Source organism: Dunckerocampus dactyliophorus, chromosome 16, assembly GCF_027744805.1.
Source record: "Dunckerocampus dactyliophorus isolate RoL2022-P2 chromosome 16, RoL_Ddac_1.1, whole genome shotgun sequence".
Classification (NCBI taxonomy): domain Eukaryota; kingdom Metazoa; phylum Chordata; class Actinopteri; order Syngnathiformes; family Syngnathidae; genus Dunckerocampus; species Dunckerocampus dactyliophorus.
The window spans coordinates 27,599-48,078 of NC_072834.1; the positions used below are offsets into that span (position 1 = coordinate 27,599).

Here is a 20,480-nt window from a genome sequence, read left to right on the forward strand (position 1 = left end):
CCACATTTTTGCAGTTTTTTTAAATTTGCATATTGATCAATGTTTCAAATTTCTTCTTGTAAAATTTTTCTCTCATAAGACTTTTTCCTCTTAATATTTTGATTGTATTTACAAATTTCAGCTGGTTTTTTTTAGTAGGGTTAGGGTTAGTAGTATTTTAACTTTCTTTCTTGTAAATTTTCTTCTTGTAGTTAGGTATGTATGTATGTATTTTATTTATCCCACAGCGGGGAAATTTACTTGTTACAGCAGCAAGCAAGCAAGATACACAAGTAAAGAGTACAGTGTAAAGGATGCATAGTGACTACAACATGGTTCAGGTGGTGCAGGTGTTGTAGAGCCTGACAGCGGTCGGTATGAAAGACCTGCAGAACCTCTCCTTCTTACACCGTGGGTGTAACAGTATGCTGCTGAAGGAGCTGCCCAGGGAAACAACAGTGTCATGTAGCGGGTGAGAGGTGTTGTCCATGATGGACTTTATTACGACTTTATTCCTATAATATTTTGACTTCATTGTTAATTTTTCTGCAAACTAATTTTTAAAAAATTTAAACTTTTTTTTATTCTCATTACCACCAAAAAATGTCTTTTTTCTTTAATATTTAAACTTAACGCAACTAATATCACGTTATTTTTTTGTTATAATATTATGATGTAATTCTCATAAAATTCTAATTTATTCTTTTAAAATGACTGCTGATTTTTTAATTTTTGCTTTTTTTGTTTTTTTTAAGTTAGCTTGTTAAACCATATTTTAAGAATGTTCCACGGGCCAGTTTGGACACCACGGCACTAAGAAAATGTGATACATTTTGTGCACTAAAGATGCTAAAACCAACCCGGTGTAGGTAAATGTGTGGTAAGCTATCTGATCAAAACACTGACATCTCAGCTTTGTGTTAGGAGTGACAAAGCAAATTAGTGTAATATCTAATAATATATCTCATTAATAATTTATTTCTTTTATTTTTAGAACATGCCAATAAAAAACGAGCTGCACACCCCGAAGTCAACGATTTTAAAAGTATGAAACACGTCGCCACTGGGGGGCGCCAAAGAAGAGATATAGCAAATTGCAAAAAATAAAAGCAGTAGAACCTAGGTTCCCAAAGTGGGGTACACGTACCCCCAGGGGTACGCCAATTGTAATAGGGGGTACGTGAAGAAAAATTAAAAACAATTAGCATCTAACACTCTAAATTATGAGTGCACCTGAACGCCTCACGGTGCAATGGAGAACTGAGCAGAAAGCAGGAAGGAGACAGCACACGATGTTGTTCATTGCTCTGTGTGCATTATATGAACAAATAAGTAAGTTTAATGATTATTTAATGACGTTTAAGGGTTAGGGTTTGGGGTTATTTCAATAATAAATTATTTAATAAGTTTAAGAAATTATTATGCAGCTTAAAACCATTGCTATCCTCAGTGGACCAAAAAGCAATGCTCAAATTCAAGCCATTCAAACGGAAGAGTAGCAACATCAGACTGGAATAAAAGATATGTAGGATGATTACTTATCTATTTATCAGCGCTCATGTGAAACTTTATCAAAATATAACCATGCAAAATACACATTTTGACCCAGAATTACTTAAAAATTAATTAACCAATTAATTGTGTTCAATATTTGAAGTTAATTAATATCAAAAGATGTGTTTTTTTAAGTGTGCAGGGTTAGGGGGTACATGGCTTCAGGTCCAATGTCTGAAGGTGTACTCCACTGTAAAAAGTTTGGGAGCCATTGCAGTAGAACATGGATGGATGAAAGATAAAAAATGTGGCTGGCCCAATACCCCTTTGTAGAGCTACTTCACTCACCCCTGGCTCAATATACTGTATGTGGTCTTGTAGCTGAAGTTAGCTTAGCAGGGTCAAAAAATGTTTTTGTTTGTTTGGTTTTTTACATCTGTGCTTCTCTTTTCTACCTTTTGCTCTTTTTTCCATTGTTACAGTTTTTTGGGGGGGCGGTAGGGTAATGTAATTTCTTCACCAGAAAAAAATATTTTACAAGAAAATAATATAAATTTTGTAATATTTGTTTTTCTCCAATGAATCATATTCATTATTTTTCTCAAAAAGTTTGACCACAATGAATTAATTTTATTTTTACAATATGCCAATACAAAAACAAGCTGCAGCCCAAAAATGGCCACCGGGCCACATTGAAGACACCCCTGTATTCAGTCAACCACTTTAAAAGAGTGAAATAGGAGGAAAAGATATTACAATATTTATCTTGGGGAAAAATGCAAATTTAATAATTTTCTTGTAAAATAACTTAAGTCAACTTTTTTCTGGTGATTTTCCCCTGTTATGCTATCATTTTTTGTAATGAGGCCAAGCATGAATAAGATTATCCAAAGATAAGACGGTAACACAAAAATCATTACTGTGCATGATACCCAGTGATTTCTTTTGATATCACAGCACAGAAATGTGCTATCGCACACTTGCATAAAGGCATACTTGAAATTGATGATCTCAAACTTCCTTTCTCGATAGAAAGAGCTGGTGTTCATCATGTACAGGAGTATCATATCACAGACAAAGGCTCCCTGGAAGGAAAAATACATTTATTTTTAAACTACAGATACAATATTATGTATGTCAATTACTCACTATTCCCAGCAGAGCAACTCCAGATCCGATAGCGATTATTGTGGGAACAATATTGAATTTCCCAGCCTGTGAAGTAAAGGGACTATTACTGTAATCCTGCACTTCATAGTTTTCAAATGAGGACTATTACCTGGCCATTGATCATGATGTCAAAGCGAATCCCGTACACTTTATACAAAGTTCGAAAGGTATCCCCATTTTGATCCTTAAAATACCTGGCGTATCTGCAAGGCACGTGGTTTACTGAGAACAAACACGGAAGAAAAAGTAGTGGGAGGACGCACCTGAAGTTGTATCCTGATGTAACCGAGTTGTTGACGTTCATGTCCAATCGAGTGAAGCTGTACTTCGGGTTACACTGAGAGGAGTCCTTATCCAAATCGCAGTACCACTCAATAAGAATACCAACAGAGCCACCCTGAAAGAAAGAAATACAAGCATGACAGGACATGTACAAGGCAGCCGAATACCCTATGTTGGTAATCATTTATAAATACATTCATTAATTCACTTTCTATGCCACTTAACCCCATTACATGCAAACTCCACACAGAAATGTCCAATGGAGATTCAAGTCATCAGACTAAAGTCCGAGCCAAGTCCTGAGTCATTGATGTCAAAGTCCATATCAACTACTTGCGGATTTTCGCCATTTGTGGTATGCGTGGAACATAACTTCTGCTAAAAGTAGGGATTTACTGTAATCAGAAATGCATGGAGGATGTCACTGTCCCCTCAAGGTTGGGTCCTGGGTCCGCTGCTGGGTCCGCGCTGCTCACACTAGGGTGACCAAACATCCTGTTTTCCTAGGACCTTTTGTTTTCATGTCCTGGTTTTTATTGCTTTTCATTGGGCCATTAAATTTACCAGCATTATGGCACTCATGTGACGCATGTAAGATCATTACATTGAAAAATCTGCGAGAGCTATTTTTGTTAAAGCTGGATTTGCTAATATTATTTCATATTTTTTGGTTATTAATTTGATAATTTGTTCAGTAAGACTTGAAAGCAACCATTTTCTTTCAGGCCGATTTTTCTAATACAGAAGAGACTATTTCTATCATTATTTCAAATATATTATGTTAAGTACACACACACACACACACACACACACACACACACACACTCCTGATCAAAATCTTAAGACCAGTTGAAAAATTGCTAGAATTTGCATTTTGCACATTTGGAACTTAATGAGGTTTTAAGTAGAGCTAGAATATGCAAAAACAGGAAGGGGGCGTGAGACAAAAACTGAACTGATTGAAAACAACAATTAAACTGAAATAGGCTGTTAATCAGCTGATCAAAACTTTAAGACCACAGGCTATAAAAGCCAAAATCTGTTCCAAATGTTCATTTTCTGTCAGGCATTCACACTGTCATGCCCTCCTGATGGCTAAAGCTAAGAAGCTTTCTCTTTTTGAACGTGGTGGGATTGTGGAGCTGCATAAGCAAGGCCTCTCACAGCGTACCATTGCTGCTAAGGCTGGGAGCAGTAAATCAGTCATTCTACATTTTTTGAAAGATCCTGAGCATTATGGATCAAAAAAGTCAAGTGGTAGACCCAAAAAAAAAAAAATCACACCTGCACTGAGCCGGAGGATCCGATTGGCTGTCCATCAAGACACAGGACGATCTTCCACCCACCCACATTAAGGTCCTTACTGGTGCCGACTCCAGCACAATAACCATCAGACCGCATCTGTGGGAAAAGGCTTTAAAAAACAAAAAACTAATTCAAAGACCTTGTCTCCTTCAACACCACAAAAGTGCCTGTTGAGACTTTGCCAGGGAGCATCAAACATGGGACATTGAAAGGTGGAAAAAAGTTTTATTCTCTGATGAGAAAAAATGTAACCTTGATGGTCCAGATGGTTTCCAACGTTACTGGCATGACAAAGAGATCCCACCTGAGATGTTTTTTTACCCGGCACAGTGGAGGGGGGTCTATCATCATCTGGGGTGCTTTTTCATTCAGTGGAACACCGGAGCTTCAGGTGATGTGGGGTCGTCAAACGGATGCAGATGTTGCGGCGGGCATCCCTCATGACTGAGGGACTCGTCTGTGTGGTAACAGCTGGGTTCTTCAACAGGACAACGCTGAAGTTCACAATGCTCGCTTGACCAAGGACTTCTTCAGGGAGAATAACATCACTCTATTGGACCATCCTGCATGTTCCCCTCATTTCAATCCCATAGAGAACATTTGGGGATGGATGGCAAGGGAAGTTTATAAAAATGGCCATCAGTTCCAGACAGTTAATGCCCTTGGTGAAGCCATCTTCACCACTTGGAGCAATGTTCCCACTAGCCTCCTGGAAACACTTGCATCAAGCATGCCCAAAGCCATTTTGGAAATGATGACCAAGAACGGTTTAGCTACTCATTACTGAGTCCTACTGAGAACATTTTTTGTTCTGGTTTGGAGAGTTTTTTTGGGTTTTTTTTAGTGATGGTCTTAAACTTTTGATCAGCTGATAAAGAACCTATTTCAGTTTCATTGTTGTTTTCAATAAATTACTTTTCCCTTCTTGTTTTTGCATATTGTGGCTCTACTTAAAACCTCATTAAGATCCAAATGTGCAAAATGCTAATTCTAGCAATTTTTCAACTGGTCATAGGATTTTGATCAGGAGTGTGTGTGTGTGTGTGTGTGTATGTGTATATATATATACAGTCAAACTTGTCTATAGCGGCCGCTAGAGGGAGTCTGCAAAAGTGGCTGCTATAGACAGGTGGCCTCTATAGACAGGTTGGCGTCCAGTTTAAATGTTGACCAGTAGAGGAAAAAAAAAGAAAAAAAAGGGGGAAAAAAAATTAATAATAATAATAATGTTGACCAGTAGAGTGCATTGCGGACTGCAGATAAAAGTTGTACAGCACTACTTGGCTTGTTATTATCATGGTTCATGGTTCATGGTTTTAATCCTGAACATGCATGAGTCAAACAGTAGCACATCACATAGTACAATTCACAATTTTGCATGTCCAAAAAGGAGTAGGAAGAAGCAAAGCTTATTTAATCCTACCCCTCATCAGTTTCACATCAGTTGCAATACATTTATTCACCTCTTGTTCTTCCAAGTGTACTTTGTAGGTCTACATGACAATGTAGTGCAATCATAGCCAAGGTTTTTACTTACTAAAAGGAAGCTAGAGGCTTAATAATAACTGATAGAATATATCCACGACCCACAGAACAAAGCTGTGCTAGTAATGTCTTACGCTTGTTTTTTATATTTTACTTTTTATACGGCAGAGTGTCATTACAGCTTTAGTTCATCAGGAAGTGACGGTGGGCGTCCCGAGCAGGAGAGCTAGGCTCAGTGCTAGCTGTGAGTTTCGAGAGAGTTGGGAAGTGTGTTTATGTTGGCGTGGATGTAAAGTCCTGCAGTGTTCTCCGCTGTTAATAAAGCCATTAAAGTGCATCGGCGACGTGAGTCTCTCCTTCCCCACAACAAGCAGCATTACAGTATTGACCAGTGTACACCAGGAAATAAACAGTGTCATTTCTTACAGGCATTGGCTGGACAGCTATGTAGTGGGGCTTGTTTAACCTTTGCCTTGTGGGCAAGCAGGAAGGAGAGACGATGCTGAGAGATGTGTGTGTGTTCTGAGCTGCTGTCTGGTGGCCGCGTTCAATAAATAAAGTTGGCAGAAGCAACAGGAGAAGTTTCCTTCTTTGCTTCGGAGCTGAATAACACTGACAAGTTAACAGACTAGTAGCGAACGGAAAAGAAGACGGCTTTTTTGTGTCGAATACAGAAGATGAGGACTTTGATGGATTTGTGGATGAGGATTGATGAAAAATAACGTGAGTACATTCTAAAATACTTAAATTAAGTACAACCGAGCTCAGTTTTGCTCCCGTTGCCGCATGCATGCTAGCGTATGTTTTTTTTTTTATTGTAGCGTCGCTGGGAGCACGTCCTGTTTCCAGCCTAATTTGCGGTAATGCGGTAATGCTCTTAAAGTTACATGTTTTAACAGGAAATAGCAAGCTCAAAAGAAGACGGCTTTTTTATGTGGAACAACTGACAGTTTGTGTGGATCTTGTGAATGATTGTGACTGAGCTAGAACTCAGTAATTAAAGTCTACACACGACGGCTTCATTGATTGAAAAACGAAACTTTTTCGTGCATGAAGCTTGTACTTGAGTTGGTAATTTGGCCGCTATATGCAGTCAGATATTGACCCATCGAGACAAAATGGGTGGCCGCTGCTAGACAGGTGACCGATATACACAGGGTCTATAACATATAGCGCATATAGCGGCCAAAATGCTGACTCAAGCAGAAGCTTCATGCACGAAAAAGTTTCGTTTTTTTAAGCAACGAAGCCGTCGTGTGTAGACTTTAATTACTGAGTCGTAGCTCAGTCACAATCATTCACAAGATCCACACAAACTGTCAGTTGTTCGACATAAAAAAAGCCGTCTTCTTTGGAGCTTGTTGCAGACAGTGACACCGTTTACTTCCTGGTGTGAGACAATGTGCACTGGTCAATACTGTAATGCCGCTTGTTGTGGGGAAGGAGAGACTCACGTCGCCGATGCACTTTAATCGCTTTATTAACAGCGGAGAACACTGCAGGACTTTACATCCACGCCAACATCCACACACTTCCCAACTCTCTCGACACTCACAGCTAGCACTCAGCCTAGCTCTCCTGCTCGTGATGTCGCACCGTCACTTCCCGTCACTTCCTGATGAACTAAAGCTGTAATGACACTCTGCCGTATATATAGGAGCACAGCTTTGTTCTGTGGGTGGTGTAGAATACTTGTAGCAAGCCTAGTTGTTCTTTACAACTTTTATCCGTAGTCCAACAGTGCTCTTTACTGGTCAACATGTAACAGTATAATTACAGTATATGTATCTGCAAACACAACAAGCTTCTAATCACAGACATGTTAATATGTGTTGGCCAAAATTTATATAAAATAATAAAACACAACCACTTACAGTATTTCGGCACTTTTTTGTGTCATTTCTAGTTAAAAGATGTACATTCGCCACATTAAAACAAATCACTTTAACTCCAAATGTGGCTGGGGTTTGAATACTTTTGGGATAACTATTCTAGTACACTACAGACGTATGATGAAAAGCCAAAAATAAATGCTTATGGTAGTACCTAAATTATGTACTTTTTTGACAGTGGAAAGCAATATAATGTCTCATTGTTGTATCCAGTACTAATTACTACAGTCCTTGAGATTACAGAGTACATGGGATGCTTGTGAGAATCCATGATGTCTTGTGGGATACATTGTGGTTGCACTGGGAAGCAATGACTTTACCTTGGCAGCCATGTCCTGGAAGTCGTGTCCGCTCCATCTGACCAGATCTCCGAGGCGGAAAATGGGACAGTAAGGATGAGTGACGGGATCGTAGGAGCATCTCTTCAAGTAACTGTCATCAGAGGTATCAAGAACGTTGGACCTGTAGAGGTGAAGACAACCATCATTACAAGCATGTCATATTTTCATGCTGTTAATAACCTCAAGAATGGAATACAGATCCACAAAGCCAGTCAATTTCAGCCCTAAGCCCAACGGAACACACAGCACACACAATAACAGCAAAGCATATGATAACATAAGGAAACTAGAAAACAACTTGTCCTGTATTTTTTTCCCAAGTGCTCTGACCATTTTTTGTAGAGTTACAGATATGCACAAATGGCGAAAATGGTTCTATCTCACAATGTTAAAGAATCCTGGATCCAGACGGTGACCCAGGTCACCCTCAAAATTGAATCAATTCTTGCACATCCCATTTCCTACAATTCCTGAAAATTTCATCCAAATCCATTCAGAACTTTAAAAAGTTATTTTGAACAGAGACAAACAGATAAACAGTGACAAAAACATAACCTCTGTGCTGCGTTTGCGCTTGGCAGAGGTAACAATAACCATTTGAATATGCGGAACAGCTTGGAGCTGGATGCTGTGCAGCTCAAAAAAGCTTTTTACGACACGCACACACGTGATAACGTATGAGGTGTCATTCAGCTGAGCCATACCATTAGCATGCCTGCTCTCATTTTAAACACACTGGAAGAGTGTTGAATTTCCACCACCAATTAAGCGTGCCTTAAATCACTTACAGTACATCCCTTTAAAAAATGAGAGAGTATGTAGGAAACTGAAGAAAGATGTCTGCTTGATTACAACGACATCATGTGGTATATATTGTACAGTAATTACGAGGACAGGTGCCATTTCAGCACTTGAGAGCTGAGCTAGGGGGAGCCCGTCTCATGTGCCACCTGTCCAAAGTTAGGCAGGCTGTCAAGGACATCTGAGATGACTGTTTCACTGTCTCACTGACTGCAATACACACACACAGGCTGTATTAATAGAAGGCTTTCTCCAGCCTACAGTTATTTCAAGCGTCCATAGGGACACGTATATGTCTCCAGTCACTCGCCCATCCGTAACTGACACTTACTTGGAAAATTCAAACTTTGGGAACCTGATGAAATTCTTGATGTAAATGGTGAAGTTTTCAGCTTCACTAAGTAAAGGCTCTCTGGGAAGAAGAACAGAAAGTGAGACAAGGCGTATGAGAGTAATGGCAGCTTCTTACAGGAAAAAATTGGTGTGAGCATTAGAAGCATAGAATGGAAAGGTCCCCACACGGCTTATACTCACATGGGTCTCTTGCCGTATTCTACAGGACACCAGGCGTGAATCTCACAAGTCCCAGTGCTGTTTGTGCACAAGCCAGTTTTAATTCCTGATGGAGAGAGGACCGATTATTGATGCTAAATTCGTGTGTCAGTGTACAGCTTGTATAACAGTACAGATTTACTAGGTACTGAAAATGACTTAACACACAGCCATTATTGTTTAAATAGCTGGAAAAACAAGTCATTACATCTCACAGGGAACATAATTAGTGCAGCACCATTCTTATCTGAAAGCTTAACTATTAACTTAACTTAACTATTAACGCGTTAAAGGAAGTTTCCTTTAACGACACTATTTTTTGGACCCACAATTAACATGTGTACGTCCTGTAGCTACAAGCTGGAGCAAATATTGATCAGAAATGGAGAAAGAAATAGGTATTCTGATTGGTAAATTTAGGTTCGAAGCCATGGCAGATGGCTCTCGCAACAAGACCAAAGTTATTTGTATCTGCCATTACGCAATGCGTTAGGGGTTAGGACTAAATCACTTCCTCCTTTAGCAATTTTTTTACGACTTCTGCACTTCTGCATTGTCATGTGCTGTGGTTATTTTTTGGTTTGTTTTTTTAAATGTATGAACATAAATGTTCAATAACCATACTTCATATATGTCATATATTAGAAGGTTATTTTAAGAGTGACTCTTGTTAAACACCAGTGGTGAGGGATGCCGTCAAGCTGAAGAAGGAGTCCTATCGGGCCTTTTTGGCTCATGGGACTCCGGAAGCAGCTGAGAGGTATCAGCAGGCCAAGCAGTCTGCGGCTCTGGCAGTCGCTGAGGCAAAAACTCGGACATGGGAGGAGTTCAGAGAAGCCATGAAGAACGACTTCTGGACGGCTTCGAAGAGATTCTGGACCGCTATCTGGTGTCTCAGGAAGGGGAAGCAGTGCACAGTCAACACAGTGTATGGTGGGGATGGTGAGGTGCTGACCTTGACTCGGGATGTTGTGGATCGGTGGAAAGAATACTTTGAAGACCTCCTCAATCCCTCAGACACGTCTTCCTATGAGGAAGCAGAGCCTGGGGACTCCACAGTGGAGTCTCTGGGGTTGAGGTTGCTGGGGTTGTCAAAAAGCTCCTGGGTGGCAGGGCCCCGGCGGTGGATGAGATCCGCCGGGAATTCCTTAAGGCCCTGAATGCTGCAGACGGGCCAACTGGCCTGGGAACACCTCGGGATCCGCCGGGAGGAGCTGGATGAAGTGGGCAGAGTAGATGGAAGTCTGGGCCTCCCTGCTTAGGCTGCTGCCACCGCAACCCAATCTCGGATAAGCAGTAGAAGATGGATGGACGGATACTTTGTTGGCATGCGGATGTTTCTATCGTCTTATGACATCCACCAAGACTGAGCTACGTAAAAACTTACGCAATGCACGTCGCGCAGATGTTTAATGGTTATGTTTAACATGCATACAGTACGTACAGTAAATAGAATAAAACCCATAAAATGCAGTGATATTTCAAAGTAAAAAAAAAAACATAAGCAGAGTGCAATGATGGATTAATCTAGAGGACTCAGCTAGTTTTTTTGTAAAAAGAGAAATAGCATCCATTCAAACATATTTTCCTAGCAAATGCTTTTGTGTATATTTTTTCAGTAAAATAATTTATGGAACAAAGAAAAGAGGGCTTATAAATTGTCAGGATGTAGAGGCGTCGTCGTCTACTTGCCATATAGTATTTTTTACATTGACATTCATACAATGGTACGGCGTACGAGTGTCCCAACTAATGAGAGTTTTTTTTGTTTTGTTTTGGGTTTTTTGAGAAGCGAGCTGTCTCTGGGCTGATTTTTTGCTTGGAACTGCGAGCTAAACTGTGCGTAAGAGCTGCAAGTTAAAGGCAGGCATAGCCAAGGACAGCTATGTTGGGGCTTCTTTCAATTCAGCGATAGCAGCACTAGCATTAGCTACAATTAGCAGTGCACTAGCTAGTCAACGAGAGTAAAACATGCTTACATTATAGCGATCTAATTTTTCTTACTTATGGTATAACAATGACAGAAACATCAAATTAAAAGCACTAAATGAATACAGATACAAGCTGGACTTTTTCCCCAAAGAGATTGTGTACCACAAATGTGCACATTACCACTCAATAAGGTAATCAAATCTTACCTTTAGGCATTCCCACATAGGATCAGCATTTGGGAGCAAATATGAAGTGAAAGAAAAAGGGTGAAAATACAGTATAGTAGTCCATCTGTGTGAATTTATAAAAAATAAAGTATTTGTGCAGTGATAATGGAGACGATGCGTTCAAGGACGGTCAAACAAAATGGGACAAAACCCTGCTCACATTAAGCATTCAAAAACTGGGAGATTTCCAACTGTATATTTTTGAACCCACATATGCCGATACTTATAACGCCAATCACATCCGCCGATCAGCTCCGCCCCCTTTGCAGGATCCAGCCTATAGCAACCGTCTCCCGCCCACTGTCCCTTCACAAAGCCAAAATAAGCATGGCTGCCGTGTGGGACCTGTCCTCGTGAGAGTGACGGAAAATGTCTCACAGGGATAGCGAGTTGCGTGGCATTTGGGGGGGCGTGCACTTCGCAGAGTGTGGTGAGTTGACGAGGCTCGGGATGTGATCATCGGTTGGGCGGCGGCTAATGTAGCGCCCGTGTGTGCGTGAGGCGACAAACAAGCGCAACTGGATAAACCCACCGCCAATGCACAGCAAAACACACACACACGAGAGGCGACGAGCGGCTGCGACCAGCCACACCAGCGAGTGACGCACCCACATCCAGAGCAAATTGTACAAGTCTCCCAAGGTTTAGATTGGCTGTCAGATGTGGAGGGAATTTGGGAATATCGAAGTAGTTCAGAGGAGGAAAAGCGGCCGCCGCCTCGTATGGCCCGCCACACACCGGCGACGAGCCCCGCCAACCGCAGCTGCTCGTCGCCTCCCGTGTGTGGTGCCCATAAGGCGGAAAAGTGATTGGATTTGTCGGACTGCCTGGGGGTCTTGCTGGAGCGCCATCAAGCTGATCTCGCATCCAAATTCTCTTTAAAGAGGCGCCAGATCCTCAGTTTCACCAGTGGTTTTGAAATATATTTTTGTCTAAATTTTATGGTTCCCCTTTCATATCATATAGCCCAGTATCACCAACATGCATGGTGCCTACGGGCACCAGGTAGCCCCCACGACCACATGAGGTGCCTGCAAGCCTGCTTTTCATTCAGGTTTTCAGTTAATGTGAGAAAACTAGAAAGAAATGCATTGTGAAATACAAAATATAAGTTGTGGATCCCAGCATTTTGTTAATGTTCTGGTAAAACAAGCATATTCGCTTTGTTTGGGTTGAAATAAGCTATGAAAATAAGTGTTGCAAAAATGAGTAGCTCTTGGCCATTTTCATTTTGTAAATGTAGCTCTCACAAAAAAAAAAAGTTGGTGACCCCTGTAAATAGTACATTTAATCATTTACACGTGATCGGTTTCAGTAGGAGTATCACTATTGACCGATTTCACTCATGCATGATCAGTATTGGTATCGGCACCATAAAACCCTGATCGGAACATCCCTATTTAGAACCAAATGAGAGCTGAAAGAAAAAGGGTAAAAATACAGTACAGTAGTAGTAGTAGCAGTAGTAGTAGTAGTAGTAGTAGTAGTAGTAGTAGTACTCCAGTAGTACTGTGCCGCGTGGGACAAAGTTAGAAGGTGCATTCAAGGACTGTCAAAGTGGGACAAAACGCCGCCTGCATTAAACATGCAAAAACTATGGCATTTCTAATTGTATATTATTTTTAAAATAAAATAAAACCTAAAATTACACTCCTGATCAAAATCTTAAGACCAGTTGAAAAATTGCTAAAATTTGCATTTTGCACATTTGGATCTTAAAGAGGTTTTAAGTAGAGCTACAATATTCAAAAACAAGAAGGGGGAGTGAGACAAAAAGCATTTTAAAAAATTCATTGAAAACAATTAAACTGAAATAGGTTGTTTATCAGCTGATCAAAAGTTTAAGATCACAGGCTATAAAAGCCAAAATCTGTTCCAAATGTTCATTTTCTGTCATGCCCTCCTGATGGCTAAAGCTAAGAAGCTTTCTCTTTTTGAACATGGTGGGATTGTGGAGCTGCATAAGCAAGGCCTCTCACAGCGTACCATTTCTGCTGAGGTTGGGAGCAGTAAATCAGTCATTCTACATTTTTTGAAAGATCCTGAGCATTATGGAACAAAAAAGTCAAGTGGTAGACCCCCCCAAAAAAAAAATCACACCTGTGCTGAGCCGGAGAATCGATTGGCTGTCCATCAAGACACAGGGCAGTCTTCCACTCACATTAAGGTCCTTACTGGTGCCGACTACAGCGCAATAACCATCAGACGGCATCTGTGGGAAAAGGCTTTAAAAAACAAAAAAGGAAATCAAAGACGTCGTCTCCTTCAACGCCACAAAAACTGCCCGTTTAGACTTTGCCAGGGAGCATCAAACATGGGACATTGAAAGGTGGAAAAAAGTTTTATTCTCTGATGAGAAAAAATGTAACATTGATGGTCCAGATGGCTTCCAACGTTACTGGCATGACAAAGAGATCCCACCTGAGATGTTTTCCACCCGGCACAGTGGAGGGGGGTTCATGATATGGGGTGCTTTTTCATTCAGTGGAACACCGGAGCTTCAGGTGATGCGGGATCGTCAAACGAATGCAGATGTTGCGGCAGCCGCCCCTCATGACTGAGGGCCCTCGTCTGTGTGGTAACAGCTGGGTTCTTCAACAGGACAACGCTGCAGTTCACAATGCTGGCTTGACCAAGGACTTCTTCAGGGAGAATAACGTCACTCTATTGGACCATCCTGCATGTTCCCCTCATTTCAATCCCATAGAGAACATTTGGGGATGGATGGCAAGGGAAGTTTATAAAAATGGCCATCAGTTCCAGACAGTTGATGCCCTTGGTGAAGCCATCTTCACCACTTGGAGCAATGTTCCCACTAGCCTCCTGGAAACACTCGCATCAAGCATGCCCAAAGCCATTTTGGAAATGATGAACAAGAACGGTTTAGCTACTCATTACTGAGTCCTACTGAGAACATTTTTTGTTCTGGTTTGGAGAGTTTTTTGTTATTTTGTGAGCGATGGTCCTAAACTTATGATCAGGTGATAAACAACCTATTTCAGTTTTTGTTTTTGTTTTGTTTAAATTACAAGATCCAATTTTTTTTGTTTATAATATTGAAAAATGTATTATAAAATGTAAATATAAATTAAAAATTAAATATATAATAAAATTAATCACATTTTGTTCATAGTTAACTCAATCACAAACGCAGATAGAAATGCATCTATAACAAGTACGAATGTAAATCTCTTTGTGGTAAACGCTTCCATGCACATCTAAATACATGAGTTAAGATACGATTCAAAAACTATACATTTTAAAAACAGAACAATTCAATACAGTGTACAAACAACACGATTCGATATGATTCAACGATTACATTTGTTGATGTAGACGTTAATCTTAAATTAACAAATAAAGATGCTAAATCTATAAAAGTGTCATTCTTAGAGCGTTTTCAAATGTGTAAAAGAGCACATCATAGCCCCAAGCATGCTGTGAGGCAGGGCCCCCCAACCACTGGGCCGTGAGAAAAATTCAGTTGCAATGATGAAAATGAAAGAAAAAAAAAATTTGAAAATGAAACAATTTGTAATTATCTACATCAGGTTTTTTTGTAAAGGGAAATTTTGGAAATATGGGCCATCGGTTTATTCATAAAATAATATATAGTTAGAAATCCCACAATGTTTGCATGATCCATGCGAGCGGCGATTTGTTCCACGGTCCTTGAACGCACCATTTAACTTTGCAATATATCTTCTCCCATGATGCACAGATAAGACTACTTTACTGTTTTTTCTTTCACCTCATATTTGGTCCCAAATGCTGATACTATGTGGGAATGCATAAAGATAAGATTTGATTACCTTATTGAGTGCTAATATACATATTTGTTGGTGCACCTCACAACAATACAAGTCCTGCAGGCTTGTACTGGTGGATGGTGTCTCTGTAGTCATTTAGTGTCCTAATTTGCACAATACATGAGAAAAATCAGCTCGCTATAATGTATGTATGTTACATGTGTTGAAAATCTTTCCTGGTGACCATCTAGCGCTATGCTAACGTTAATGAGAGCTAAAGCTATTTGATATATCTTCCCGGCAACGTACTTCGTGACAACTCGACTCACAGTGACAAATAACTTTGAGAGGCATCTGCCAGGGCTGTGAAGCTAAACTTATCATTCAAAATACCCTTTTCTGCTCAATATTTGCAGCAGCCTAAGCAGAGATGCCCAGACTTCCCTGGGAAGCTTCTCCCGGGAGATCCGAGGTGTTCCTAGGCCAGTTGAGAGACAGTCTCTCCAATGTGTCCTCGGTTTTCCCAGAGGCCTCCTACCGGTCAAATGTGCCCTGAACACCTCCCCAGGGAGGTGTCCGGGAGGCATCCTGACCACATGCCCGAGCCACCTCATTTGGCTCCTCTCAATGTGGAGGAGCAGCGCTTCTACTCCGAGTTTCTCCAGGATGACAGTGCTTCTCACCTTATCTCTAAGGGGCCAGCCAGCAAGCCACCCTATGGAGAAAACTCATTTTGGCCGCTTGTACCCGCCATCTTGTCCTTTCGGTCACTACCAAAAGCTCATGACCATAGGTGAGGATAGGAACGTAGATGGACCGGTAAATTGAGAGCTTTGCCTTTCGGCTCCGCTCCCTCTTCATCACAACGGAGCGATGTAGAGTCCGCATCATTGCAGACATCACACCAATTCGCCTGTCGATCTCGCACTCCATCCTTCCCTCACTTGTGAACAAGACCCTGAGGTAGTTAAATTCTTCCACTTGGGGCAGGATCTCATCCCTGACCCGGAAATGGCAATCCACCCTTTTCCGGGCGATAACCATGGACTCTGACTTGGAGGTACTGATTCCGATCCCGGCCTCTTCACACTTGGCTGCGATACGATCAAGCGAGAGTTGAAGGTCACGGCTCAATGAAGCCAGTAGGGCCACATCATCTGCAGAAAACAGAGACCCAATCCTGCAGCCACTAAACCTGAATGCCTCAACGCCCTGGCTGCGACTAGGAATTCTGTCCATAAAAGTAATGAACGGAATCGGTGACAAAGGGCAGTCCTGGCAGAGTTCAACCCTCACTGGAAACGGGTCCGACTTATTGTCGGCAATGTGAACCAAACTACTTACAGGGAACAAACAGCCTGATTTAGGTGGTCCGGACCCCATATTCCCAGAGTACTCCCCACAGTATTCCTTGAGGAACACAGAATTCCTTCTCCAAGTCCACAAAACACATGTAGACTGGTTGAGCAAACTCCCATGCACCCTCAAGGACTGGGTTAGGTTAGACTGAGTGTAGAGCTGGTCCACAGTTCCATGACCAGGACAAAAACCACACTGCTCCTCCTGAATCAGAGATTCAACTATCCGGCGGATCCTCCTCTCCGGAACCACTGAATAGACCTTACCAGGATTGCTGAGAGGTGTGATCCCACAATAATTGGATCACACCCTCCCCGAAAAAATTATGAAATATATGTAATAATAAAATATATAAGATTGAAATTAAGTGCCAATTGCGTGGGTTTTCTCCAGGTACTCCGGTTTCCTCCCATATTCCAAAAACATGCATGTTAGCTTCAATGGTGACTCTAAATTGTCCATAGGTATGAATGGGAGTGTTTGTCTGGATGTGCCCTGCCATTGGCTGGCGACCAGTCCAGGGTGTACCCCGCCTGTCGCCCAAAGTCAGCTGGGAGAGGCTCCAGCATACCTCCGTGACCCTAATGAGGAGAAGCGGCATAGAAAATGGATGGACGGATGATTTTCATCAATTCATTGTAAAAAGGAAAATTATTCAAACATTTCAAAGTTATATTTCCAACAATGTCACTTTGTCCAAATATTGAGCCGCTGAAGCAGGTACTTTGCATAAAATAGCTGGACTGTAAATCCTAAATGGTAAATGCTATATTTTTCATGAAACTTCAACTTCGATCACATATTGTTTCATTTCAAATCTTTTGCGATGGTGCATAAAGTTCAACTCCTATAAACAGTCACTGTCAAAATACTTTTTGACCTACACCAGGTGTGTCCAAAGTGCAGCCCAGGGGCCATTTTCAGCCCACAGCGCATAGCCTATTCGGAAAATGTAATTATCTGAAAATGTGTGCAGCGATGGCTAGAAAAAGTTTGGACACACTGACTTCCGGTGCCATGCAATGTAGTTGGTATTTTGTTAGTTACAATTGCTTGGCACTAGCTGACAGTAAATATCAAACAAAATGAATATTGTGAGCGTATAATGTAATTGCTCGTCACCATGGCCAGCTATAACAGTCTCCCCCTCGATGCAGTCATCATCACTAAGACATCGCCCATTTGGCACCTTGACACTCTGCAAAAAACAAACCGAAAAGTGAATTTATGCTATTTACCATTATGAATACCATGTGACCTCTTCTGTGTGCACTCACCTCAGCACAGTAGCCCAGCCTCTGATTGGGGGTCTCAATGTAATTTGTTACCACAAAAAAAACCTGCTCGCCCTGCATAATAAAATTAGCATTTAGAGGAAAAGGTTAAATAAATTACACCCTTGGGACAATCAATACTATTCAGTCTATTCAGGCTGCTGCTAAAGACCTCCACAAAGGGAACTCTTGACAGGAGAAAATTGAGCGGTGTGATGTAAGAGAAGGGTTTACATGTACATTTGGCGGAATGACGTAGTCCTCTGCACTCCACAGGTGAAGCCCACTCTCGGAGCTGTTGGTCAGTGTGACACCTTTCAGCTTAGTGATGACGGATGACTGGATGGCCTCCTCTCTCTCCTGGTAGCCCTTCTTCATCACAAACACCCACCTGACACATGACACGAGTCAAAAGAAAACATTTATTTGACCCCACTCTTAGTGTAGTGGCTCACATAGTGGACTTTCAAGAAGAAGACATCAGGCAATGTGCCATTAAGCTGCCTACCACAAAGAAATTTGGACCGCTGCAAATAGATTTGCCGCAAAATGTCCACCTTCGCTCATAAACACATCACAGACAATGCAAGGGTGTGGCGAGGGCCACATAGTGCAAAATGAAAGGATGCAACCTTGCCACTTTGATATTTTGTATAGCAACACATGTAGGTAGCTTAGAAGTTATTTATACATTTCAAGAAAAAACTGCATCTTGTTACGGGAGCTGACAGGTGTGCCAGGAGTTTGTGTAGTGTAGTGTCAAAAAAGGTATTTTAATGACAACAAAAGAAGCTCACAAAAGGAGAAAAATCAAAGTGCAACAGAAGACGCCTGTGACAAAAGGTCACCGGGAAGCTAATAAAGTACAGCCAAAATGACAAAGTAGCAAATGAGGAGAAAAGGCTCAACAACTTACAGGTAACGTTGGCAGCAAGGGAAAAATGGCAACAGCGTAACACAAGCAAACGTATCATGAAGGAGCAAGGCATGCAGAACGCTGGCGAGGATTCACAGCAATCTGGTAAAGGACTGGCTAGACAGCATGGCTTAAGAAGGCCTGATTATGAATGGGCTGCACCCACAGAGGGTTCCTCTGCAGAGCTGCAACGAGACAGCAGACGGCAGCAGACAAAACACCGTGCAAATCATGTCACATTTCAGCTTTGTGATATAGGTGAAAAAGCCTATCATTAGCATCAACTTCGGTCTTTGCTCTTTTTTACCCATTTTTGCTGTTTTTTAATTTTCAAAATATTTCAACTTCTTCTTCAATAATCTTTGTAAATTGGTAATATTATGACATTATTACCATAATGCTTTTCACTTTGTTCCCATAATACTATAACGTTTCCCCACCCTAATTTTCCAAAACTTACTTTATTTTGTTTTGTTTCTCATAATATTACGACTGTCATGGACGGCCGTGGAACACGGCGAGTATTTTAGAATCCCAAATGCAGACAAGGGAGGCAGAAAGTACAAAAGAACAATTTAATATACAAAAAGAGAGTCCAAAACAAAAATACAAAGTACAACTAAGGAAAATCCAACAAGGCAAGAGTCAATAACAAAAAACACTAACAGCAAAAGGCTGTTAGGACAAAACTAGGAATAACAAAAATACACTGCAGGCAAACCTTACAGGAGAAGATCACAAAACGGGCTAGCAGGTAGGTACAGGTAAGCGGGGAGCCAGAGAGCAGGGTAAGAAGCAGGGAGCCGGACAAAGCGGTACAGGGAGCAGGTAGTCAAGGAGTCAAGGAGTACAATCTGGCACCGGTCTGGAGTTTGGCTGGAGCTTAAGTAGGCCGGTGGTAATGAGCTGCAGGTGTGTGTAATTAGGGCTGGGTCATGTTCAGGGATGTGCTGCAACAAATAAACGACAGAGGGCAGCAGAGCAGAACACAGAACATGACAGTATGCCCCCCTCTTATAAGGCGCCGCCTGGCGGCTTACCTGGCTTGTCAGGATGGAGACGGTGGAAGTCGCTAATGAGGGACGGATCCAAGATAAGGGAGCGGGAGATCCATGAACGCTCCTCAGGACCATAACCTTCCCAGTCGACCAGATACTGGAACCCTCTGCCCCTCCTTCGGGAGTCCAAAATGGCCTTCACAGTGTAGGCTGGGTGGCCATCGATCAGGCGCGGCGGGGGCGGAGCCTCGACCGGAGGGCACAGGTGACTGGTAGATACAGGCTTGAGACAGGAGACGTGGAACACTGGGTGTACTTTGAGACTGGATGGCAGTTTGAGTCTCACGGAGGAGGGGTTGATGATGGAGTCCACAGTGTAGGGACCCACAAATCTGGGCGCCAGCTTCCTATTAGTCCCTGCTAAAGGTAAGTCCTTGGATGATAACCAGACCTCATCGCCAACCTGATAAGTGGGAGCTGGGATCCTGTGACGGTCAGCCAGCCGTCGATTTCGTGCCGCCGTGCGGCCTAGTGCAGCGACTGTCTCTCTCCAAATCCTCCGGGCTCGGCGTAGGTGAACCTGCACGGATGGCACTGCAACTTCCGCCTCCTGTGAAGGGAACAGTGGGGGCTGATATCCGTAAGCGACCTTAAAGGGTGACATACCTGTGGCAGAGCTGACAAGCGTGTTGTGTGCGTACTCCACCCAGGGGAGGTGGGGGGC

The 20,480-nt window shown here is 41.9% G+C and overlaps 1 protein-coding gene across 4 annotated transcripts in view; it reads right to left on the reverse strand.

Moving 5' to 3' along the window:
• The window catches only part of p2rx5 (purinergic receptor P2X, ligand-gated ion channel, 5), a 31,000-nt gene that overhangs the window by 4,704 nt on the left and 5,816 nt on the right, over positions 1 to 20,480 (reverse strand). For 3 of the 4 annotated variants that reach the window (XM_054754240.1, XM_054754239.1, XM_054754243.1), the window contains exons 2-10: positions 18,083 to 18,233; positions 17,846 to 17,917; positions 17,691 to 17,766; positions 9,284 to 9,368; positions 9,081 to 9,161; positions 7,928 to 8,069; positions 2,753 to 3,040; positions 2,623 to 2,688; positions 2,470 to 2,558 (exon numbers count right to left, since the gene is read on the reverse strand). In XM_054754240.1, coding sequence (XP_054610215.1) covers positions 2,470 to 2,558; positions 2,623 to 2,688; positions 2,753 to 3,040; positions 7,928 to 8,069; positions 9,081 to 9,161; positions 9,284 to 9,368; positions 17,691 to 17,766; positions 17,846 to 17,917; positions 18,083 to 18,233 — 1,050 coding nt within the window. The remainder of the gene's footprint in view (positions 1 to 2,469; positions 2,559 to 2,622; positions 2,689 to 2,752; positions 3,041 to 7,927; positions 8,070 to 9,080; positions 9,162 to 9,283; positions 9,369 to 17,690; positions 17,767 to 17,845; positions 17,918 to 18,082; positions 18,234 to 20,480) is intronic. The other variant, XM_054754241.1, reaches the window with a different exon arrangement.